This window comes from Pelodiscus sinensis, chromosome 28 (assembly GCF_052426305.1).
Source record: "Pelodiscus sinensis isolate ZL-2025 chromosome 28, ASM5242630v1, whole genome shotgun sequence".
NCBI lineage: Eukaryota > Metazoa > Chordata > Testudines > Trionychidae > Pelodiscus > Pelodiscus sinensis.
The window spans coordinates 1112401-1137603 of record NC_143079.1 but is presented as its reverse complement, the minus strand read 5'-3'; the positions used below and the strand labels follow the sequence as shown (position 1 = coordinate 1137603).

The following is a 25203-nucleotide window of genomic DNA, read 5'->3' as shown; positions in this document are numbered from 1 at the left end:
CAGGTGGCAAGAGGAGAGTGAGTCTTCCCCGATGGGCCAGGCCCTGCCCCTGTCCGTGCCTCCAGCCGAAGGCCAGGTGCACCGGCAGCTTCTGAGCACTCGCTGCTCCAGCTCTTCCCTCCCTCGGATGGGAACCCCCTGGTCCGACCTGAGGTGCTGGGCACTGTGCAAGATTGTGACTGCCCAGAGCAGGGCCTGCTGTGACCGAGATTCCAGCCTCTCTCTGTGTCACCCATGCGAGCGCCCCTGGGCAGAGGGGCCGTGCACAAGGCACTGGTGGTCAGCAAGCCTAGCTGTGTCACGCCACAGGCGCTCTCTCCAGACTGGCGCTCTGCCGCCGCCTGCATCATCCAGTCCAGTCGCCTGCACTCATGGCAGGACCAAGCACTGGGCCCGCCGGCAGAGCTTTTCCTACTCTTCACCGCACTGTGCTCCACCCCAGCCGTGGCTGCATGAAAGCGATAGCTTGTGTATCTGAAAACACCTTTAGGCCCCATTCTCCTGGATGAGAGGCACCGAAACGGTGCAAGGTTAGTTTTGATTATTATTTTTCTATTGCAACAGCAGTGGGCAACCTACCACAGCCCATGCACACCAATGCCCGGGACGCTTCTGGATGCTGTGTTTCCTGGTTATCCTGGCCTCCACAGCCAAACATGCACACACCTGCCTGCCCCACTCTGGACCCTGTGCGAGGCCTGTCACCTGCCTGGCCGCTCACTGCCTTGCTGCCGCTACAGGAGCCATTCCAACAACCTGGACATGCGCGTGCGCTCACACACTCCACCCATCTCGGGCTGCAGACAGAGCCCTTGGCTCCCCTGCAGCCTCGTTCTTCCCCTCCCGACTCTTCGCTGAATGCCCGGTGGGCTGGGTCTGCTGTCAACCGTGTTTCACTGACGGCCCTAGGGAGTGGGCTGTGTGAACCCCGATTTAATAGGCACTTCCCCTCCTCCCCAGCCTCTGCACAGGCAGGCAGGCAGGGAGATTGATGAGCCTTGCCTGCACGTTTCTGCCACTCAGCACAATGCACCAACCTCCCGGCTCCTGCGTGGAAAGGGGGGAGGATTCTGCTGCTCCCAGCAGCCTGGCGGCTAAGGACGCCCCGGGGCGCAGCGGCAGGAAGGGCGCGTGAGTCTGCACACGGTCCTGGCGCTCTGTGCAGCCCGTTGCACCCAGAGGCTTGTCAGATACGCGCCAGCCCCCCGCATGCTGAGTGCTGCAGCTCCGTGCCCACGGGCGCCTCACATCACTGCTCTTCCCGGGGCAGGACGTTATCAGGGGCTTGGGAGGAGCCTCCGGCAAGGTGTAAGCGGGGAGCCTGTCTACTCACTGACCCCTTCCTGCACCAAGCTCTCTGTGGGGCTCGGGGCTGCCAGAGCGGGTCAGTCTCGGAAGAACCTTGACATACTTAGGCAATTAAACCAAATTAGCATAATTCAAAGGAAACGTCTAATTTTAGCATTCTGTAAAGGCTTCCTCCGAGCTGTACGGCTGGCCCGCCACTGCAGCAGCAGCAGCGACCTGCAGCCAACTTCCTACGCCAAATGCAGAGCCTGCACGCACACACACGGCTCCCTCCGTCCCTCGTGCAGCAGGAGACACCAGGGTCCATGGGCGGGCTGGTCCTGCCGACTGGGGGGCAAGATGGGGCAAGCGCCCGGCTACGATGGGCGCAGGGAGCAAGAGTCAGTCTGGACCAGATCCTGAACTCTGCGAGGATTTAGACAGGCTCCCCTCGCCTTCCAGTCCCCTTTTCTCTGGCAGGCTCACCAGGTACGTACTGGAGCCATTAGTGCCTGAATAATTTAACAGCCTGCATAGCAGCAAAGCAGTTTGGCACCACTACCCCTCCCTGCGCCCCCTCCTCCCTCAGCCTGATTCTGTCCTGCAGGGTGAGGGTCTGGCGGGAAGGGACCTACTCCCCACCCCCGCCAGCCTGTGCACTATGGCTCCCTGCTGGCTGCAGAAGGCAGGAACGGCTCCTGATCCATTGCTGGCCTCCAATGCAGGCCCAGCCCGGGACACGCTGCTCCCTGCTCAGAGCAGCCCTGACGTTTGCAGCCTGCTGGTTACAAGAGACCAAGCCCCTCAGTGCAAGAGGGCCCCTTGTGCATGGCACTTCCGTTGAGAGGGGTGGTTCAGACGGGCACTTCCCAGGCAGCCTCCGGGCTGTGAAGCGCAGAGGGAGGCAGGAGGGGAAAGCAGGCAAACAGCAGGGAGGGGTTTGCTGCTCCAGACCTGTCCAGAGGCTGTTAATCCGAACTAAGGCTCTGAACGAGGCCAGCGCCCCAGGTGCTGAGCAATCTCCCCAGCCCCGTGCACGAGTCCTGACCGCCTAGAGCCGCCCTCACCCAAACAGCTATCCATGGGCCCAGTGTGGTCTGGTTCTGCTCTGCTCTCTCGTCCTGCTCACAACCCCCCCCCCCCGTACTTAACGCGGTCCCTGGGGACAATGCACAGAGGCATTAGAACCATCGTCCTGCTCACAATCCCCCCCCCCCGTACTTAACGCGGTCCCTGGGGACAATGCACAGAGGCATTAGAACCATCGTCCTGCTCACAACCCCCCCCCCCGTACTTAACGCGGTCCCTGGGGACAATGCACAGAGGCATTAGAACCATCGTCCTGCTCACAACCCCCCCCCCCCCGTACTTAACGCGGTCCCTGGGGACAATGCACAGAGGCATTAGAACCATCGTCCTGCTCACAACCCCCCCCCCCGTACTTAACGCGGTCCCTGGGGACAATGCACAGAGGCATTAGAACCATCGTCCTGCTCACAACCCCCCCCCGTACTTAACGCGGTCCCTGGGGACAATGCACAGAGGCATTAGAACCATCGTCCTGCTCACAACCCCCCCCCCCGTACTTAACGCGGTCCCTGGGGACAATGCACAGAGGCATTAGAACCATCGTCCTGCTCACACCCCCCCCCCCCCCGTACTTAATGCGGTCCCTGGGGACAATGCACAGAGGCATTAGAACCATCGTCCTGCTCACAACCCCCCCCCCACCTGTATTTAACACGGTCCCTGGGGACAATGCACAGAGGCATTAGAACCATCGTCCTGCTCACAACCCCCCCCCGTACTTAACGCGGTCCCTGGGGACAATGCACAGAGGCATTAGAACCATCGTCCTGCTCACAACCCCCCCCACCTGTATTTAACGCGGTCCCTGGGGACAATGCACAGAGGCATTAGACCCACGCTGCATTGCAGCCTAATGGAAATGGCCAGAGGGCGGCTGTGAACAGCAGCGAGGGAAATCGGACGGTGTTAAAGCTGGGTCCGAAAGCGTCTCCTCCTGCAGCCCCGCGAGAGCCAGAGACCAGCTGGCGTGAGGAGGCAGGGCCCATTCATAAGCCCCAGCCCGCAGGGGAAGGGAATCGCACGGTGCACTGGGGCCAGCTTTGCCCTGACAGAACAGAGCCCCCCTGACCGCAGCCTGCACATTTACTGAGCCTCCCACGTCAGAGGGACTCAAGCGTCCTGCTGTGCACCAGCCTGGTGAACCCTCAGCAATTCTGCGGGCTCGCACCATGGGAGAGAGAGTCCTGGGTCTTGCTGTCACCTTGCATTACTCCTTCACAGGCCCTGGCCATCTCTCCCCCGGCCCCTCCACCTCTGCAGCACAAGCTCCTCCCACTGCAGCGCGCACCACGGCTCACGCCTGTTCACCAACACACCCGTGTGTGCACCGCTTGGTGCTTTTGCTCACACTCAGGTTAGCCAGAAACGTGAAGGGTCTTAACACAGCCCTTCGTTCGCAGCAGCCAGCTAGTGCCTGGACTAGCCAGGCTTACACACGACCCCCTGCTCTGACGGGCTGGGCTGGCAGGTCTTGGACTGAGCCAGCCAGCGCTGTGCTGCATCCCCTGGCCCTGCCTCTCCACAGCAGGACTGCGGCAGGGGCTGCATCCTGCCCGTGGCGGTTTCCAGGTCCCTCCAGGATCCGGAGCCTGACCGTCCCCAACCCATCACATCACATGCACCCAAACTGGCACCGGAAGCCTGACCGGGATGCACCCAGCGCAGCTCAGTCCCCTCCTCGCATCACCCTAGCGGGCGTCTACCCCAGAACTACCCCTTTCCACAGCCAGAGGCACAGATAGTCTCAACCCACCCCCGGCCTGGCCTGCGCGCAGAACCTCCGAGGCCCATGGCTCAGCCCCTAGTCCTGCCCTCCCTGGGCACACGTCCCATGTCAGGAAGGCCTCAACCTCAGCTGCAGGCAGCCACGCCCAACAGGCAGGGTGGGGAGAACCAGCGAAGGGGGGGAAGTGCTGGGGTCTCTCTCCAGCAGCCTGGCACCCACCCCCCCTTCACTCTGTGGTGCACCAGCTTCCTTCCCCTCGTTCTCCAGAGCAAGGGAGAGGCCGTGGAGGTGTCGCACTAGAGGAGAGAGCAGCAAAGCCCAGGCCTGTCCTCAGAGGACGACTGGCCACCCTCTGGGAAGACGGGCCGGGCTGCCTTTGCGCTCCAGCCTGGGAGCTCCTGCTGCCTCAGGAAGATACAGCCCGGCCCCGGGCGACGCTCACAGCTCCACGAGGCCTATTGCTCCCCTTCGGGGCAGGGCAGGGAGGAGACAGCAGAGGAAGTTCAGTTCTTTGGGCTGTTGGCTCTGTGCCAGTCTTCTCTCCCCCCGCGGTGGGGAACGTCCTGCCCCCATGCCGGTCCAGCACCCAGCACACGCGGGCCTGGACCCTGCGCACTCCCCTCTGGCCTCCAGAGCACCCCCCGGCTGAGGCACGTCACACAGACGGGACACGCCCTCCCACTCTGCAGGGCGTGAGCCGCGTGAAAAGCCAGTGTTGGCACCTGGCCTCACAGCCGCCAACCAGCTGCAGTTCCCCAGTGCCCCGGCGCACGGCTCAGCATGGTGGCAGGGTCCGAGCCGGGCAGTGCTCCCGAAGCGGCAGGGGGTGCTAGCAGGAATCCTGGTGCCCTGGCATCAGCACTGCTGCATTCACAGCTCCAAGGCCTCTCCCGGGCCACCTGCAGCATTAGCCGGGGTCCCTGCGGTGCCAGGCCAGCGCGCGTGCAGGCGGAGTGTAGCTGATGGGAATGTGCAGCTCTCCGCCATGGCGCCCACAGGAAGCAAAGCAGCTGCACTCTCTGAAACACATCCGGGAAAGCCGCCCGCCCTGGCTTCCAGCACAGCCCCATGCGAGCGTGGGACCAGCCCCAGCTAGGGTTACCAGGTAGACCGAGGGGCTGGTGTGATGGACCGGGCCGTGTCTGGACACAGCTGAGAGCGTCCGCTCAGGGCGAATTGCTCAAATCCGGGGCTTCTTACAGCCCCCGACTGGCGACCTCTCCACACAGGCCACACACCAGTCCCACAGAGCGCTTCAGCGACCTGCCTGAAGCCTCACGAGCAAAACCCCTCCGACACCCCAGCAATATCCGTGCCCCAGATGGCCCCGGGCCTCATACACAGGTGGGGGGTCCTAGCATCCAATCCCACCTACCCCAAACAAGTCCTGTCCGGTTCCAAGAAACCAGCCACAGATCTCTGGTCAATCTACCCTCTGGACCTTACCCACAAATCACGCTGGGCCAATCCTTTAGAATCTATATCTAAAGGTTTATCATCACACGAAAGAAAAGCCTGAGAGTGAGGTTGTTAAAGAATAGTACGTTACATGCACCGAATCTCCCAGTCCTCGATGCAGGCTCTAGCAGAGATGTTGCAGCTGCTGGTTTAAAAGTTCTTATTGCACATCCTAAGATCAGGATGGGTTCACAGGTCTTCTCGTATGCAGCAAGTCACCTGGTCAGAGGCCAGGAAGGAGTATAAAGAGGCCATGTGGTCGATGCCATTTTGTTCTCAGCTCAGCACTTCATCCCAGAGGCAGCACTGCAGGGGGGCTGGACGGGAGGAGGGGGCGGAAGGAGGGGGGTGGGAAGCAGAGCTGGGGGGGGTCGGGGGCTGGAAGGGAGGAGGGGGCGGAGGAAGGGGGGTGGGAAACAGAGCTGAGGGGGGGGGGCGGGGGGCTGGAAGGGAGGAGGGGGCGGAGGAAGGGGGGTGGGAAGCAGAGCTGGAGGGGGCGGGGGCCGGGGGGCTGGAAGGGAGGAGGGGGCGGAGGAAGGGGGGTGGGAAGCAGAGCTGGGGGGGTCGGGGGTCGGGGGGCTGGAAGGGAGGAGGGGGCGGAGGAAGGGGGGTGGGAAGCAGAGCCGGCGGGGCAGGGCGGGGGCAGTGGCTGGGACTCCCCTGCACGGCTTCTGCAGGGAACCAGAGGCTCCCAGCTGGGTGGCGGGGCCGCGATTGGCGCTGGGAGCCTCTGGATCCGTGCAGAAGGCGGGCGGGGGGAGTCCCAGCCACTGCCCCCGCCCCACCCCGTCCCGCCCCACCCTGCCTGGCTTTTGCACACGACCACAGGGCTCCCAGCGCAAATCGCGGCCCCGCCACCCAGCCGATCCCCCACCAGGCTTCCGCCCCGCGCCCAGCCGGGCATTCAGACAGCACCAGACATCGCACGTGTCCCGTATTTTCTGAATTTTTCTACTGGACGGGGGCGCAAATTCCGGACTGTCCGGTAAAAACCGGTCACCTGGCAACCCTACCCCAGCTGCCTCCATGGCAGGGTCCGCACGAATCCAGACCAGGCTCTTCGCTAGGCCTGACATCTGGGAGAGCAGGGCACACGGCGGACAGGCCACAGCCCCATTTCGGCTGTTCCCTCGGCTTCGGGTACTGCAGCTGGTCCCTCCCCTGCCCACGCTGGAGGCTGCGGCCCATTGGCTGCCCAGGGAAACGCTGATCGAGGCACACGCAGGAACGGGTCCAATGTCATTTTATTGGCAGAGCTCCAGCCGCCAGCGACACGCTCCAGCAGCTCACGCACGCTTCAGCTGATCCTGCTGGGGTGTCTGGCTGCTGTTACAGCTGCACCGAGGCCTGAAAGGACGGCACCCCCCATGCAGCGAGGCAAAGAACAAGCATCTCTCTCTTCCTCCCAGGCCTCGGACCTGCCGCCTCCACCCCCAGCCTCACCCCAACTTCCTCCCGCCCTCAGACTGGAGTCTGCCCCCACTTGGTGCCCAGGGGCTCTAAGGGGAAAACCGTCAGCCCCTGGCAAGCTCCCGAACGCTGGGCTCCTTTCTGGTCCTTCACCCCTGCTTGTGGAAGACGCTTCTCCTGCCACCTGAAATAGATTCTCCGTGGATTTCAGATCCCGGCTGCCCACCTCCCATCACCCTGATCTGCTGCATCCCTCTGTGCTTCTCCTGCTGCCATTTCTTTCTGGCTGTAGCTGCACCTGCCATCCCTCTAAGCATTGACTGCTGCAGCCCGCACGCGGGACACAACACAAACCGGGGGCCAGCGGGGCCTGTAGCCACAGGGGCTGCAGGGAGTAGCTGCACCTTGGCACCTCGGGCTGCACTGGGGCCCCGCTGTGCTGGGGGCTGTACAACGCCATGGTCACAGACACAGACACGCCCTGAACTGCAGGGTTTGCCAGCTGAGCAGAGAAGCCCAGGTGTGGAGGAGAGAGGCACAGAGAGACGTAGTAGTGACGGACTAGCCCAAGGTCACAGCAGGACAGGGGCCGGGCCAAAGCCCTGTGTGCTGGCCCACGCAGCTTCTCCCCGTTGTAAAGCAGGCGTGTGGAGCACCTCAGCCTTTGAGGAGTCTCTCCCTTTGCAAACAGTGTAACAGTCTCAGCTACCAAGGAGGATTGTTTGTGTTGCTCTCATCTCCTCGCTAACTGGGGACAATCTTGAAAGCAAACGGAGAGACGGGCTGAGGGAATTGCAGGTAGAGGATCTTAAACAGAAACTAGGCCACGAGGGGCAAAACGCAGCCCAGATCTTACTGGAGCATCTCCAAAACACAGCCTTCCTAATATCCAACCTAGACCTCCCCCTCTGCAAGTGGGGCCCACTGCTCCTCGTCTGTCATTCGTCACCACTGAGAACAGCCTCTCTCCGTCCTCTTGGGAACCCCCCTTCCGGGAGCTGACGGCTGCCATCGAATCCCCCCCACTCGTCTCTTCTGCAGACTAGACAAGCCCAAATCCCTCGGCCTCTCCTCGTAAGTCATGTGCTCCAGCCCCCTAATCATTATTGTTGCCCTCAGCTGAACTCTCTCCAATGCGTCCACATCCTCTCTGTAATGGGGAGGCCTAGAATTGGACGCAACACTCCAGCTGTGGCCTCATCAGTGTTGAATAAAAGGGAATAATCACCTCCCTAACTCTGCTGGCAGTGCTCCTCCTAATGCACTCCAATATGCCGTTAGCCTTCTTGGCTACATGGGCACCCTGTTGACTCATCTCCAGCTTCTCATATTCCCTTAACCTTTTCCATCCACATGCAGAATAAATGTTACGTGCTCCTAGGCATGTGCAAACGTGCACCACGAGTAGAAACACAAAACCTGGCTGCGGGTGCTCTGCTAATCAGCTGGGCAGCATCTGAATCTCTCCTGAGCAGCTGCACAAGCGCCCAGATTACAGGGATACTGCTCACCTGTAGAACCGAGCATGTAGCTGGGGACACAGACCTGCCTGGTAAGACCCTGCCCTCTGCCAGTAGTCATCCAAATACAGAGGACACCCACATGGCCCAGCCCTGGGCTCTGGCAGATGTTGCTCTCAATAGTCCAGCCCTTCCAGTGGGTTTTGCCAGTAGAGAACGGTAGGAAATCAGAGCTAAGGTGCAGTGAGAGGGGCAGCAAGAGCCGTCCCAGCCAGCCAGGGGACGTTGCTATTTGAGATTCATTTCTACTTATTATTTCACTGGCACCCTCCCTTGCTCAGTCTCTCTGTGCTACCCCCGTCCATCAGCAAAGCCGGCAGAAAGGCCACTGGCGCCCTCCCTTGCTCAGTCTCTCTGTGCTACCCCCGTCCATCAGCAAAGCCGGCAGAAAGGCCACTGGCACCCTCCCTTGCTCAGTCTCTCTGTGCTACCCCCGTCCATCAGCAAAGCCGGCAGAAAGGCCACTGGCGCCCTCCCTTGCTCAGTCTCTCTGTGCTACCCCCGTCCATCAGCAAAGCCAGCAGAAAGGCCACTGGCACCCTCCCTTGCTCAGTCTCTCTGTGCTACCCCCGTCCATCAGCAAAGCCGGCAGAAAGGCCACTGGCACCCTCCCTTGCTCAGTCTCTCTGTGCTACCCCCGTCCATCAGCAAAGCCGGCAGAAAGGCCACTGGCACCCTCCCTTGCTCAGTCTCTCTGTGCTACCCCCGTCCATCAGCAAAGCCGGCAGAAAGGCCACTGGCGCCCTCCCTTGCTCAGTCTCTCTGTGCTACCCCCGTCCATCAGCAAAGCCGGCAGAAAGGCCACTGGCGCCCTCCCTTGCTCAGTCTCTCTGTGCTACCCCCGTCCATCAGCAAAGCCGGCAGAAAGGCCACTGGCGCCCTCCCTTGCTCAGTCTCTCTGTGCTACCCCCGTCCATCAGCAAAGCCGGCAGAAAGGCCACTGGCACCCTCCCTTGCTCAGTCTCTCTGTGCTACCCCCGTCCATCAGCAAAGCCGGCAGAAAGGCCACTGGCACCCTCCCTTGCTCAGTCTCTCTGTGCTACCCCCGTCCATCAGCAAAGCCGGCAGAAAGGCCACTGACACCCTCCCTTGCTCAGTCTCTCTGTGCTACCCCCGTCCATCAGCAAAGCCGGCAGAAAGGCCACTGGCACCCTCCCTTGCTCAGTCTCTCTGTGCTACCCCCGTCCATCAGCAAAGCCGGCAGAAAGGCCACTGGCACCCTCTCTTGCTCAGTCTCTCTGTGCTACCCCCGTCCATCAGCAAAGCCAGCAGAAAGGCCACTGGCACCCTCCCTTGCTCAGTCTCTCTGTGCTACCCCCGTCCATCAGCAAAGCCGGCAGAAAGGCCACTGACACCCTCCCTTGCTCAGTCTCTCTGTGCTACCCCCGTCCATCAGCAAAGCCGGCAGAAAGGCCACTGGCACCCTCCCTTGCTCAGTCTCTCTGTGCTACCCCCGTCCATCAGCAAAGCCGGCAGAAAGGCCACTGGCACCCTCCCTTGCTCAGTCTCTCTGTGCTACCCCCGTCCATCAGCAAAGCTGGCAGAAAGGCCACTGGCACCCTCCCTTGCTCAGTCTCTCTGTGCTACCCCCGTCCATCAGCAAAGCCGGCAGAAAGGCCACTGGCACCCTCCCTTGCTCAGTCTCTCTGTGCTACCCCCGTCCATCAGCAAAGCCAGCAGAAAGGCCACTGGCACACTGGCTGAACCTCAAACGGTCTCGTGACTCACATCAACTACATGTGCCAATGACTCCCAGGGACATGCTCTGGCTCCCAGCAAGGTACCAACCCAAACCCTAAGTCACCAGGCTGGGATCACCCGCCGAGAACAGCCTAGCTCGTTAGCAGGCAGCTCAGCTAAACCGTCTGCTCAGTGCGTAGCTGTGGTCAGGATGTACAGAGAATAATAGTGAGAATGCTGGAGCACCCCTGTATAAATCCAGGTTACACCCGCCACGAGAATCCCGCTCAGCAGGAGTCACCCTAATTCCGAAAGGGGCAGAGAGGAGAGGAAGGAGGGAGGAAATTCAGTTCTGGGGAGACTTCAGTCTGAGAAGAAACGGAGAACTGGGGCTTTTGGTTTACTGAGGAGATGAATGAGGGGGTGGCATAAGAGAGGTACCCAAAATGGTGACTGGGACAGGGCAGGTACCATTCACCCTCTCTCATAGTGCCAAAAAGGAGGAGATAGACAATGAACCTGACAGGATACAAGTCTACTGAGAAAAGGAAAAGCTTTTCCCAGACCATGCACGATTAGTGTGTGGAACTCCTTGGCACTAGACGCCAGGGAGGCCAAGAGCTTAGCAAGATTCAAACAGGATTAGACACTCGCAGGACTAATGAAAATATTCTCCCGTACATCAGATAGGGATGTGAAACTGTTAGCCGAGACGTGCACCAGTAAGCAGGAGCTTTACCAGGACCCTTTTGGTTAACCACCCCGCTGGTGGCCCAGTGCTGCCCCAGCCGTGGGGGGTCCTGCAGGCCAGGTGGCAGGGTCCAGCAGGCCCTGAGTTAAAACAACGGTTTTCACATCCCTAATATGAGAGGGTAAAGAAATTCTAACGGGTTCTAAACCCTCCTGTCTCCAGAGCTTCACGCAGCGTCGGAAAGGTGCTAGGAGGAAACTTCTCAAGGGGCCCTCTGCACCGTCCTCTGAAGAGCCAAGGGCAGGCCAGTCGGAGCAAGATCCTGACCTGGACAAACCACTGGTCTGATGCACTTCGGCAGGTCTCTCCCTCACCACAGCTAACATTAATGGTCACGTGCATATCGTGGAAGCACCCAGGGTCCCAGCCAGCCCTGTGCGAACACAACATGACAGTCCCACCCCAACGTGTTTACCCCACCTGAGACAAGTGGCTACACATAGACCTGTGAGCACAGGGACACAGAGACACAACACGGTCAGCATAGCCACCGGCCACCACAGCACAGCCGATTATCAGCCCTTGGCTAGGCCTGGCTGCAGAAGGCAATGAGGCGGCCTTGCAGAGAGGTGCACTGGAATCCACGACCCACAGAAAGCCCCACAGAAACTCGAAAGGCAGGCGCCTGGCCCCCGCCGGACGCTGTGAAAACCCTGAGCATGACCCAGATGTCCAGAACAGCCCCAGGGGTCCCCAGCCTGGCTTTACCGCGCTGGAATCAGATACCCGGCCCAGCATCTCTGCTCCCGCCCCCGCCATGGGGAGCTGAGGCCAGTTCCATCCGTTCTATCAAATCACCTGGCTCCAAGGCTCACTCGCCCCAAGACCCTGCCGCTGCCCCGGGGACCTGGCTGCAGCGAGACGCGGGCTGCCCAGGAGCGACCACTTCAAAGGGTCAGTGCCAGGGAGACGTCCCCCACCAGCCACAGGGCTCGCGTCTGCGTAGGGTGGCCATTTGTCTGCTGTTCTAGAGCACGGGCCTGGTTTTGCTACTCTGTCCTCTGCTGATATGAAACAGGACACCTGCAGGGCCTCGACGTGCTCCGGAGGCCAGAGGTAAACGGGAGCCGGTGCACCCCGGTGCTGTGCTCCAGCAAGGCCGTGGCTGCAGCTGCTCCTAGCCGCGCTCCCGGGGTGCCCCTGCAGCAGGTAGCCAGGCAGGTGAAACGGGCTGGCTGGGGATATGCATGCCCCCCTCTCCAGGGATGCCCCAGCCCCACGTCTCCTGACTCTCAGGGACTGAGGGGAAAGTGCTCAGCTTGTGCCTTCCTCTCGCATCCAGCTGCCCTGGGGAGGGCAGAGGAAGATGCAGCCGGCTGTGAACTTTCCCCTGGCTCCCTGAGGGTCCGAGGAAGAAGAGCAGCACCAACCTGGCATGGGCAGCTCCAGCTGCCCCCCACCCCACCCTCCCAAAATGGTGCCCTTGCCCCCCGCACTCACTCCTATAAGCACTGCCCTGCTCCCTTCTCGCCCAGCCGGACTCCCCCTCGGTCCTTGCGGTCCCTCCATGGCCACCCTACACCTGCTGGGAAAGCCTCCGTCGAGTGCCCCCAGCAGGGACAGCTGCCCCGGCTCCACTCACTGCTGGGCAGAGGGACAGGTGTGGAGTCCGGCCCCTGGCCCGCTCCCCAGGAGGTTCTAGGGAAGGGCCCCAGGGATGCTAGTCAGGGCCCTAGCGCAGGCCTGGAACCCCAGATCGCAGCCGCCTGACAGGCAGGTACTAGAGCTGCCCCTTGGTGCCAGCTGCCGCAGAGCCCCTCCCGTATGCTCCAGGGCCAGGGCTCCTGCTCGCCGGGCCGCGTGGGGTCAAGCAGCCATTTGGCAGGAGCCAGCCTGTCCGCGGAGCAGAGCCCCTCTGCCTGAACCTGCTGTGTGTGTCTCGCGCCTGCTCCAGCTCCTCCCCTGCAGCCGGGTTCTGTCCCATCTGGCGGCCGAGCCCAGGCGCCTTCCTGCCCTGAGCAGCCCCAGCGCAACTGCCTAGAGCCACTGGTGAGTCAGCGGCCGATGCAGAACCCAGCAGGCCCTAGGCAGCCTCTTCCCACGGAGCGGGACCCAGGCTGCCAGCGGGGAGGCCTTGAACCAGAGCCAGTCGGTGGAAAGGGTCCAGGCCGAGAGCAGGTTAACCCTGGACCCCCCAGCAGGTAACGGCCAGGAGCTCGTCACGGCGGCGGCGGGGGACGTCCCGGAGCCCAGACCTCACACAGCACAGAATCCGACTGGGACTTGCCCCCGGCTCCCCTCCCCTCCCCTCACTGCTGCTGTCTGCGGCCGAGCCCCCTCTCGCGTGGGGTGGGCAGCGAGCAGACTCAGGCAGGCCACTTTCCAAAGCAAAGCAAAGCCAGACGCTCCTCGGGAGCTCCGGGGTGTGCACGATGGAGTCTGCACAGAGCCGCGCCCCATGTGCCGGAGGCCAGCAGGGGTGGATTTCACCTCCCCCTTAGGGGGTTCGAGAAGGAGCACAGCCATCCCCGTCACCGTCCCACTCCACCCTTTCCTCCTGGTTTTAGCCTTGGGCTTCTGGCTGGCTGCTGAGTGCCGGCAGCCCCTGGGGGTGGGGAAAGATGGGGCCGGCCGGTCACACATTCAGTGCTTACTCGGGGAGGGGATGCGCCTCGCCAGCCCTCTCGCTGGTCTGCCAACACACGGCAGTTTCTGGCGCCTGCAGGAAGCTACACGACGGAGTTTCTGCCCTGGAGATCAGATCTGGCACTGGCAGCCCATGAAAGGCTCGACTTGGAATGGGAGCGAGCAGAGCCCCCTGCATCCTCAGGGCAAACAGCAAATACCTGCCTCCAGGATTGCTCGGTGTCCTGGCAAACAGCCCCTGCTGCTGCCAGCACAGGGATGCATGCAGAGAGCTGCCCACCCCAGCCCCACGCACCTTTTTCTTCCGGTCCCGAGAGCGATTCCTGCGCTTGCGGTTGGATTCTTCCTTCTCCTTCTGCTCCTGCAGAGCCTGCGCCTCAATATCTTTAATCTTCTTCAGCTGCTTGGCTGCCTGAGCCATGGTGGGTCAGGGCTGGAATCCTCCCCAGTGCTCACCCTGACCCTTCCTGCCAGACCCTCCACTGCCGGACCGTCTCCTCCCCTGGCTGGGATGCTGGCAGCCCAGAGAGCAGCACCAGGAATGACGGGAAGATGCAAGCCCCAGAGGGCAGCGGATGCCTCCAGCTAGTTGCTAGACAAAGTCCGGGGCACCTTTACGAAGCATCAATAACCTTAAGTCCAGCTGGTGCAGAGGCTCGGTGCACCCTTGCAGCAGAGCTTGGCCGTGCTGGCACATCATTCCAAGTCCTCCTTGTGGGACAGGGAACCTGGCTGGTGCCGCGTGCTCCCCTCACTGCCTCTCCTGCAGCACTCGGCGAGATGCAGGCAGCTGGCTACGGGAAGGACAATAACTCTCAGCAATTAACGCACGATGCCACGGGAACGGCAGTGAGGAGAGGCGGCCGGTGCGTTTCATCTCGACTCCTCGGCTCCCCGGAGCAGGGCTCTGCGAGCACTAACATGCAGAGAGCCAGGCAATGGCTTTACCACTGCAGTGCTGCTGATGCAGACACATTTTCCCATCTCGCCCGCTCTCGCTCTCAGGCACTCTCTGTGCAGCAGCACTGCTCACTGGCTCACTGGGCTACGCTTCCAGCTCTTTCCAAGGAGAGCAACGGGGAAATCAATGCACACGCTCAGGAGACAGGAAAACAGAGGAGGCTGCAAGGGACTGGCTAAGTAAGGACGCAGAACGCAGCAGCCTTCTCTCTCCCAAGCCCTTGCCTGAGGAGCTGCAAGTGGAGGGGAGGGATCTTGGCTGGGAATGGGAGAGAGAAACCATGGTTCCCATCTGCCTTTGGCAGCCCAGCCTCCGAACTGCAGCTCCCGGCTGGCTCCTGCCCTGCCAGGGACCCCGGCAGAGCCTGGGAGCTTCCTGGGGCCCCAGGTGGGCGCCAAATGGGTCAGCCCCCTTCACGTCATTCATCGAGTCCCAGGTCAGGAAGGAGCATGAGACCCAACTAGCCTGATTCCCCCCCCCCCCAATAATTCCGGCAGCAGCTTTGCAACGACCACTCGCTCTGGACTTCAAAATGGGCAGGGAGGGAGAATCCACCAGGACCTGCAGGAAAATGTTCCAGGTGCAGGTTTCACCTGCTCAAGCGAGCAGCCCCGTGTGTGGGGAACTGGCTGTCCAAAGCCATCCGCAGGGCCTGGGAGCGCCTTCACTCACGCCGTGCGCACTTTTCCAGTCTGGACTCCCTAACAGAGGGTGTGTCTGGCGGACCCCTCGGCTCCCAGTCACTCGACACTCCTACCCAAAGCTTCCCCAGCAGCTCCCCCTTGCCTCTCGGCTGGCTCCCCCATTGCCTCCCCACACCTGAGCTCTGCCCCCCAACACCTCTTGCTCTTGTCCCCCATCTCCTCTGTTCACTAGCCCCAGGGTCATGGAAGAGCTGATGGAAAGACACCTAGTGAGGAGCTCTCCAGGCTGGTCTCTGTCCAGCATGGCTCTCCAGAGTGTACGGCCTGGCCTCCCAAAGTCCTGCGTCAGCCAGTGTTCCCTGTAAGCTGAGCACTCGGCCAACCACCCAGGAGAGATTCAAATGCCACCCAGTTGATTAGCAAAGTGTCTACAGCACCCAGACCTGGCAGCATGTGTTTCTACTGGTGATGCACATCCGCACATGCCTCAGTGCACTTAAGAAAATTCATTCCTCACATGGATGGAAAAAGTAGCGGGAACATTGGCCCCAGCCTGCACAAGGAACCATGTAAAGCCTGGGGTGGAATTTTCAGAGCAGCCTCAGGTTAGGAACATGGCTGATTCTCGGCCTCAACACACAGCACTGGGCTAAAAGCAGAAGGAGGGATTCTGCCTCAAGGGTTCTCCAAATGCAGGGAATGACAGTAGGAATTAAGTGGAGCCTTTAGAGGCACCTCTAGATTGGGAAGAACCGAAATCTGGCTATTGGTGCACAGGGCTTCCCAAGAACAGCTTGGCTGTGTCTAGATTGGCCGGTTTTTCCGGAAAAACTTGCCAGCTGTCTACACTGGCCGCTTGAATTTCCGCAAAAGCACTGACGATCTCATGTAAGATTGTCAGTGCTTTTGCGGAAATACTATGCTGCTCCCGTTCGGGCAAAAGTCCCTTTTGCACAAAACTTTTGCGCAAAAGGGCCAGTGTAGACAGCTCCGATTTGTTTTCCACAAAAAAGCCCCGATCGTGAAAATGGTGATTGGGGCTTTTTTGCGGAAAAGCGCGTCTAGATTGGCCACGGACGCTTTTCCGAAAATGCTTTTAACAGAAAACTTTTCCGTTAAAAGCATTTCCGGAAAATCATGCCAGTCTAGACATAGCCCTTGAGTCATTTGTGCAGTGCTACAAAGATACACTTAACCCTAGATAAGGCTGTGGCTCCCTGTGTAGCAACACAAAGCATTATGTGCATTGCATACAAGTTAATTAAGGCTGCGAAGTCAAGCACCTGAAAGTTAGGAAATGCCAACTCAGTATTCTCTGTGCAGCCTTAACTCTGCCCCTTGTGCATTCCACCTAGGCACGGAATGAGGCAGAGATTGTTACAGTACACAATCATGTAATTAACCCCTGCATCATTATGCAAATGCACATGGAGGCACATAGCCCGTGTCAGGGCTCACAGAGGGGGTCAGTGGGTGGCCACTCCACCCCAGTCCACTGAGTCCTTGGAGTCCTTGCTCTTGGGCCTGTCGTCAGACCAGATCAATAGGTAGTGGAGCAACCGCCCTCTTCAGGGCTGGCAGCTCTAGTCTTGGGCCTCGGGCTGATGCTCAGGCCAAGCCAACCATCCAGGCTCCACAGGCCCGAGGACAGGGCAGGGCAGAGCAGCAAACAAACCAGACCATGGCCCAGGCCCTGGTGCAGGGCAGAGCAGCAAACAAACCAGACCATGGCCCAGGTCCTGGTGCAGGGCAGGGCAGCAAACAAACCAGACCATGGCCCAGGTCCTGGTGCAGGGCAGAGCAGCAAACAAACCAGACCATGGCCCAGGTCTTGGTGCAGAGCAGGGCAGCAAACAAACCAGACCATGGCCCAGGTCTTGGTGCAAGGCAGAGCAGCAAACAAACCAGACCATGGCCCAGGTCCTGGTGCAGGGCAGGGCAGCAAACAAACCAGACCATGGCCCAGGTCCTGGTGCAGGGCAGAGCAGCAAACAAACCAGACCATGGCCCAGGTCCTGGTGCAGGGCAGAGCAGCAAACAAACCAGACCATGGCCCAGGTCCTGGTGCAGGGCAGCAAACAAACCAGACCATGGCCCAGGTCCTGGTGCAGGGCAGGGCAGCAAACAAACCAGACCATGGCCCAGGTCCTGGTGCAGGGCAGGGCAGCAAACAAACCAGACCATGGCCCAGGTCCTGGTGCAGGGCAGAGCAGCAAACAAACCAGACCATGGCCCAGGTCTTGGTGCAGAGCAGGGCAGCAAACAAACCAGACCATGGCCCAGGTCTTGGTGCAAGGCAGAGCAGCAAACAAACCAGACCATGGCCCAGGTCTTGGTGCAAGGCAGAGCAGCAAACAAACCAGACCATGGCCCAGGTCCTGGTGCAGGGCAGGGCAGCAAACAAACCAGACCATGGCCCAGGTCCTGGTGCAAGGCAGAGCAGCAAACAAACCAGACCATGGCCCAGGTCCTGGTGCAGGGCAGGGCAGCAAACAAACCAGACCATGGCCCAGGTCCTGGTGCAGGGCAGAGCAGCAAACAAACCAGACCATGGCCCAGGTCCTGGTGCAGGGCAGGGCAGCAAACAAACCAGACCATGGCCCAGGTCTTGGTGCAGGGCAGCAAACAAACCAGACCATGGCCCAGGTCCTGGTGCAGGGCAGAGCAGCAAACAAACCAGACCATGGCCCAGGTCCTGGTGCAGGGCAGAGCAGCAAACAAACCAGACCATGGCCCAGGTCCTGGTGCAGGGCAGGGCAGCAAACAAACCAGACCATGGCCCAGGTCCTGGTGCAGGGCAGAGCAGCAAACAAACCAGACCATGGCCCAGGTCCTGGTGCAGGGCAGAGCAGCAAACAAACCAGACCATGGCCCAGGTCCTGGTGCAGGGCAGAGCAGCAAACAAACCAGACCATGGCCCAGGTCCTGGTGCAGGGCAGAGCAGCAAACAAACCAGACCATGGCCCAGGTCCTGGTGCAGGGCAGGGCAGCAAACAAACCAGACCATGGCCCAGGTCCTGGTGCAGGGCAGGGCAGCAAACAAACCAGACCATGGCCCAGGTCCTGGTGCAGGGCAGAGCAGCAAACAAACCAGACCATGGCCCAGGTCCTGGTGCAGGGCAGGGCAGCAAACAAACCAGACCATGGCCCAGGTCCTGGTGCAGGGCAGGGCAGCAAACAAACCAGACCATGGCCCAGGTCCTGGTGCAGGGCAGAGCAGCAAACAAACCAGACCATGGCCCAGGTCCTGGTGCAGGGCAGGGCAGCAAACAAACCAGACCATGGCCCAGGTCCTGGTGCAGGGCAGGGCAGCAAACAAACCAGACCATGGCCCAGGTCCTGGTGCAGGGCAGAGCAGCAAACAAACCAGACCATGGCCCAGGTCCTGGTGCAGGGCAGCAAACAAACCAGACCATGGCCCAGGTCCTGGTGCAGGGCAGGGCAGCAAACAAACCAGACCATGGCCCAGGTCTTGGTGCAGGGCAGGGCAGCAAACAAACCAGACCATGGCCCAGGTCTTGGTGCAGGGCAGGGCAGCAAACAAACCAGACCATGGCCCAGGTCCTGGTGCAGGGCAGGGCAGCAAACAAACCAGACCATGGCCCAGGTCTTGGTGCAGGGCAGGGCAGCAAACAAACCAGACCATGGCTTAGGTCCTGGTGCAGGGCAGAGCAGCAAACAAACCAGACCATGGCTCAGGTCCTGGTGCAGGGCAGAGCAGCAAACAAACCAGACCATGGCCCAGGTCCTGGTGCAGGGCAGAGCAGCAAACAAACCAGACCATGGCCCAGGTCCTGGTGCAGGGCAGAGCAGCAAACAAACCAGACCATGGCCCAGGTCCTGGTGCAGGGCAGAGCAGCAAACAAACCAGACCATGGCCCAGGTCCTGGTGCAGGGCAGAGCAGCAAACAAACCAGACCATGGCCCAGGTCCTGGTGCAGGGCAGAGCAGCAAACAAACCAGACCATGGCCCAGGTCCTGGTGCAGGGCAGAGCAGCAAACAAACCAGACCATGGCTTAGGTCCTGGTGCAGGGCAGAGCAGCAAACAAACCAGACCATGGCCCAGGTCCTGGTGCAGGGCAGAGCAGCAAACAAACCAGACCATGGCCCAGGTCCTGGTGCAGGGCAGAGCAGCAAACAAACCAGACCATGGCCCAGGTCCTGGTGCAGGGCAGAGCAGCAAACAAACCAGACCATGGCTCAGGTCCTGGTGCAGGGCAGGGCAGCAAACAAACCAGACCATGGCCCAGGTCCTGGTGCAGGGCAGAGCAGCAAACAAACCAGACCATGGCCCAGGTCGTGGTGCAGGGCAGAGCAGCAAACAAACCAGACCATGGCCCAGGTCCTGGTGCAGGGCAGAGCAGCAAACAAACCAGACCATGGCTCAGGTCATGATCTCACCAAACTCAGTGATTGGGCAACAAAATGGCAAATGAAATTTAATGTGGATAAGTGTAAAGTAATGCACATCGGGAAAAATAACCCCAACTATACGTACAGTATGATGGGGGCTAATTTGTCTACGACAAATCAGGAAAGGGATCTTGGAGTTATCGTGGACAGTTCTCTGAAAACTTCCACACAGTGTGCAGCGGCGGTCAAAAAGGCAAATAGGATGCTAGGAATTATTAGGAAAGGGATAGAAAATAAGACCCAGAATATCTCACTGCCCCTGTATAAAACTATGGTACGCCCACATCTGGAATACTGTGTACAGATGTGGTCTCCTCACCTCAAAAAAGATATTTTGGCCTTGGAAAGGGTTCAGAAAAGGGCAACTAAAATGATGAGGGGTTTGGAACGGGTCCCATATGAGGAGAGGTTAAAGCGACTGGGACTTTTCAGTTTAGAAAAGAGGAGACCGAGGGGGGATATGATAGAGGTATATAAAATCATGAGTGGTGTGGAGAGGGCCGATAAAGAAAAGTTATTTATTAGTTCCCATAATAGAAGAACTAGAGGTCACCAAATGAAATTAATGGGTAGCAGGTTTAAAACTAATAAAAGAAAGTTCTTCTTCACACAGCGTGTTGTCAACCTGTGGAACTCCTTGCCAGAGGAGGCGGTGAAGGCTAGGACTATAATAGAGTTTAAAGAGAAGCTAGATAATTTCATGGAGGTTAGGTCCATAAAAGGCTATTAGCCAGGGGATAAAATGGTGTCCCTGGCCTCTGTTTGTCAAAGGCTGGAGAGGGCTGGCAGGAGACAAATCGCTTGATCATTGTCTTCGGTCAACCCCCTCTGGGGCACCTGGTGCTGGCCACTGTCAGCAGACAGGACACTGGGCTGGATGGACCTTTGGTCTGACCCAGGATGGCCGTTCTTCTGTTCTTATGTAGGTCTTGCTGCAGGGCGGGGCAGCAAACAAGCACAGTTGGCCCATGTGATTAGTAGTTCACAGGAAGGTAAACAAGCAGGTCTCCTTGTTCCGGCGGAGATCCAGGAAGTGCAGGTTCTTGGCCTGACGTGGCGGAGGGGGAGGGGACGGCCACCAGGAGTTAGGTGGCAGGAGGAACGCAGGCCCACCCCCTCCACTGTCCCAGCCCAGGGCCCTAGCAGCAGCAGAACAACCTGCTGTTGGGTCAGCTGGGATCCTCACCCCAACACGCTGACCGGTGCTCTGGGCCGGCCTGACTACTGCAGACTCTCCCTGGGCTTCTTCCGTTCCCCCTCCATGCACACCTGGGCTTCCGGCAGCTCCTCTGGGGGGCGGGGGTTGATGTTCCTCCTGGTCAACGTCCGTATGGGGTCCCAGCGGTCCAGGCCAGTCCTCAACCTCCTGCAAGTCCTCGGCAGCCTCCCAGCACAGGACAGGCAGCTGGGTCCTCTGGTGGCCAGGGTCTGACTGAGCTCCTGGCCTGGCTTCTTATAGTGCTAGCCTTCTGGTCAGGTGAGTGGGCAGGGCCAGGCTCTGCCCAAAAGGGCTCTCCCCTCCGGGCCAGTGGCCACCAGCTCTGTGCCCCACTACAGAGAAGGAGCAGGGTGCAGCTCCTGCCTCTCCTCCCCTGCCTGTTCCTGCTGCCCCTGCACCAGCTGGAGCTCTCTCCACCCTGCCCAGCCACCACACGCTTGCTGAGGTCTCAGCTGCTGGACCTTCTCCCCCTGGACAATGCTGCTGCTGCTGCCACCTTCCCCGAATGTGGGCCTGGACCAGGTCACTTTTTATCAACAGGCAGCCACCTTCCTCGGCACCCTGGACCCTCGCAAATGCCTGGTCCTGGGCAGGGATTTCAACACCCCCCTGAGGACCAGGACTGCTCAGGACTCGAGAACTGCCAGGCCACAGCAGGCATCCACCACCTGGACGACAGCACCACCCTTACCTACGTCTGGGTGGGGGACGATCGCTCACGCCACTCCTGGTTGGACCGCATTCACCTCTCCCGTTTCCACGTGGCATGAGCCCACGTGGCATCGACCATTCACGGACCAGCCTTTGGCAGCCACGAAAGCCTCTCTTAGTCAGGGGAGGCTCAGGCCGGCCTATTGACATTTTAACAATAGCCTGCTGGAGGACATGGGCTTCGTGGTGTCCTTCCAGGAGTTCTGGCTGGCCTGGTGGGGGCAGCGGCCCGCCTTCCCCTCGGCGGGCGATGGTGCGCGCCTGGCTCTTCAGCCGTGACTACTCCCAGGGCACCAGCCGGCGGAGGGATGCAGCGATAGAGCCAGGGGCGGATATAGGGCAGGGCGAACGGGGCGGCAAAGGGGGAGCCCCGCGGAGTTACGCTGCCCGGGGCCCCGCAAAACAGTCATCTGCCCCTGGATAGAGCCGTTGGAGCGGGAGGTTTAAGCTTGAGAGGCGCCTAGTGTCCAACCCGAGGATCCGCCCCTGCACGAGGCATGCCAGGAGAAGCAGAAGGACCATCCGGCCAGGGGTGCCTTTGTGCGGCTCCCACTTCTTCTGCACCCTAGAGAAAAAGAGGGGGGCTAAAAAGCATGTCACCTGCCTTTTGGCGGAGGACAGCCCCCCTCGCGGATCCGGAGTAGATGCAGAGAAGGGCCAGGGACTTCTGTGCCAGGTCGTTCTCCCCGGATCCAACAGAAGCTGACGCCTGCAGGGTGCCCTGGACCGAGTTCCCAGTGGTCAGTGTGGGTGACCAGGACCGGCTGGAGCTGCCTCTCACCCTGGTCGAGTTCTCGGAAATCCTCCGTCTCATGCCTCCCAATAAAACCCCGGGCATGGATGGGCTGGCCGTGGAGTTCAACCACATGTCCTGGGACGTCCGGCTCAGAGGCTGTTTAATTGCGGTGCAGATGTTTGGCTCCTGTGAGTGGGACGGTCCCAGAGCCAGGGCTGCAGCCCCAGCCTGAAGGTTTGCACTGCAGCAAAACAGGCCCCTCGCGGAAGCTGCTGGCACAAGCCAGTCGTGGGTTTTGAATTGCAGTGTAGACAGGCCCTTGCAGCCCTACCCCATGACACTCACGGCAGGGAGCGATTTCTCCCCGGCGGGCCAAGAAGAATTCCAGGAATGGCTCTGAACACTCGCTCCTCCCACACACGCTGGGTAATAAACAGCATCCGGGCGAGACCGCAGCCTGTGCTCCGTGGGGAGCTGCTGGAAGCAGCCCTCGGCCCTCCACTAGCGGCCCTGCACAGACCCACTCTCCACTGCCTTGTCCCCTTTCTCACTCGCAGAGCAATGCCCTTCACAGGGAGTGACTGCTCCCAGCCTGCTAGGATGGAGCAAGGAAGGGACGCAGGGGGCCAGGCTCAGAGAAGAGACAGTGGGAAGAGGACAGCTGTGATTTCCCACGAGCTGTGCTCTTTGCTCTATGGCCGTGTTCTTGGATTCCATCCCAGCCAGGAAGGCCAAGGAGCCAAGCAGAAATAAGACCTGCATTGGCACACACCTCAGCAGCTGCAATGGCCGAGGTGAGAGAGCTCCTCTGTGCAGCTGGCTGGCTACCTAGGACTGCCCCCCAAGCTCCGACGCATCAAGAGAGGGCTACACCAGCAGGGCAAGCCGAGGGCTCCCGGCCACAGGGCCCTCCATGCAGCAGCAGACTGCAGCGAATGCTGTGTCCTACATCTCTGCTGCCGCCAGTGCAGCGAAGCCGGCTCGCCTGCAGACCTTCTCCTTCTGCGCTGTGTGTCCCAGCAGCCATTGGGACATTTCACACCAGCTGGTGATGCCAACGGTCAATGCTGTCACGCTGGTGTCGCAAATGCTGGCCGAGGTGCAAGGAGCAGGAACGATGGGGGGCTCGAGGTGGCTTGTGATTCCAAAGACCAGGTTCCTGGAATCCGGCAGGGGCTCGCTGGACACTGCCGGCCGGCGTCCATGTGCAACAGAGTCTTGCTCTCCTGGCTGCAGAGGAAAGCTTGCAAACAGGAAGCCAGTGCAACCGGCGGGCTTGGGCACGGGAAGGCAGAGGAAAGGAGCCCAGTGCTTACTACTAGCACCCCCCTAGCTGGTGGGTTTAAGCCAATCCTATGCTTTGGGGGGCTGCCAGGCAGTGTTTGATTGCTGGGGATTAGCAATGCTGGGTGTGTGGCCCTGGACATCTCTGCTCAGGCTTCTCTTGCCACAGAACCAAGGCAGCTTCTGAAAAGGCTCGAGAGCCCCATTATTGACCCTGGCGACAGGGAGATGAGCTCTCTGAGCTAAGGGCCAGGCCAGGCCAGTTCTGGGCAGGTCTGACACGCCCCCCTCCCCCAAGCAGGATCTCTGGGCCCCACAAACCCCTGAGACAGGGGAGCTACAAGCAGGAGAAGTGTGGCTCTTTGCTGCCCCAAAGCTCATCTCTTCTGGTTTTGTGAGATTGGCTGTGGGGCTTTGCCTAGCCCTGGAGGGCGGAGAGTTAGCAACGTCCCCTCTGGAGGCTGGAGCCGTAGGCCCTTTTCTCTATTCCCCTCTGGGTGAGCTGCCCGATCCTAGTCCTACACCGCCAGCATGCAGCCCCGCCACATGCGATTACACCGGGGGCCAACCTCCCTCTTTCCCCTCCTGCAGGGGCTTCTCAGGGACCCTGCTCACTCACCAAGGCACAAGTGACACTAACCTTCCCTGCCCTCAGGGAGCCCAGCAGTAGCTCCCCCTCTCTTGTCCTTTCCTGCGACTCTTGGATTCAAGCCTCTCTAGCCACTAGGCCAGGCTCCTTTCTTCCACAGCAGGGGGCCAGGTGTCTTCTTTCGAACCGGACAGGCCAGTATTTGAGCTTCCTGTTCGGGAAACAAACTGAGAAAATAGAAACGCCCGGTATTTTCTAAACCAGACGTGACGTAGATTGTGACGGAATGTCAAGGGTGCGGTATTTTTGTTGAAACAAGCTGGCAACCCCATCCCAGAGGCAGCTCCCCCCGTTCTCTGTGCCCTTTTGCACACTCCGCACTCCCATGCTCTGGGGCAGAGGGCACCATGCATGCTCCCAGCACAGCGTCTGATTGTCCTCCGCTGAGGGAGCCCTGCCCTCCGTGCACCTGACTCCTTGTTACACTCGGGTGCTTTGCAGACCAATTGCAGGGCTCTGCCCATGCAGAAAACCTCCTCCCTGGAGTGCGCTGCCCCCAGAGTCAGGGAAATCCACCCTGGAGCAGCCTGGGCCTCTCCACGCCAGGAATCCATTCAGCAGGGCAGGCGAGTGGAGCCTCCATGGCACCAGGCCCCCCTGAAATCACCTGCAGCGCTGAGGCGCGGGGAGGGGGAGCATTCGCAGGAGCTGGAGCTGCAACGGCTCAGAGATGAAGGCAAAGCAGAGCTGATTAGCCCAGTGGCTCTGGCTGGCAGTCCCTGCATTAGCAGCTGCTGCTTCCTGATACCTGGGGAAATGGGAGAGAAAGAGTGAAACTGCTGCAGTAGCAGCCACCCTCTCCGAGGCCCGGAAGCTGGAGCAGCAGCTGCCGTTCACTGCCTCTCTGCAAGGGGGCAAACGGCCCCTGTAGGGCACCTGCAAGGCTGAATCGCAGCTTCCACGATGCAGCAATCCGGGGCCGCACCAGACACAGAGCATGCCACCGGGCAGCGCCAGTCACCACTCAGGTGCACGGCCCCGGAGGGCCGCCTGCAGCCCAGAAATAGAATTTGGGAGACTCAGCAGGAGTCAGGGCTCAAAGTGCTGATTCCAGACGGGTCCCTGTAGCACTTGCCCT

The 25203-nt window shown here is 60.2% G+C and overlaps 1 protein-coding gene and 1 long non-coding RNA gene across 5 annotated transcripts in view; both read right to left on the bottom strand.

Annotated features, from left to right (window-relative positions):
• The window catches only part of ANK1 (ankyrin 1), a 130774-nt gene extending 116276 nt beyond the window's left edge, over nt 1–14498 (bottom strand). Inside the window, exon 1 of one of the 4 annotated variants that reach the window (XM_089773830.1) lies at nt 13803–14498. In XM_089773830.1, the coding sequence (XP_089629956.1) occupies nt 13803–13928 (126 nt within the window). In that variant the 5' untranslated portion in view covers nt 13929–14498. The remainder of the gene's footprint in view (nt 1–13802) is intronic. The other 3 variants (XM_089773829.1, XM_089773828.1, XM_089773826.1) reach the window with 3 other exon arrangements.
• Nucleotides 14499–19527: 5029 nt separating this feature from the next.
• LOC142824000 (uncharacterized) lies at nt 19528–25144 on the bottom strand. The gene is made up of 3 exons (XR_016348016.1): nt 25002–25144; nt 24117–24873; nt 19528–23422 (listed from the first exon to the last, which is right to left on the bottom strand). It is a non-coding gene; the product is annotated as an uncharacterized LOC142824000 (long non-coding RNA).
• Nucleotides 25145–25203: the final 59 nt, after the last annotated feature.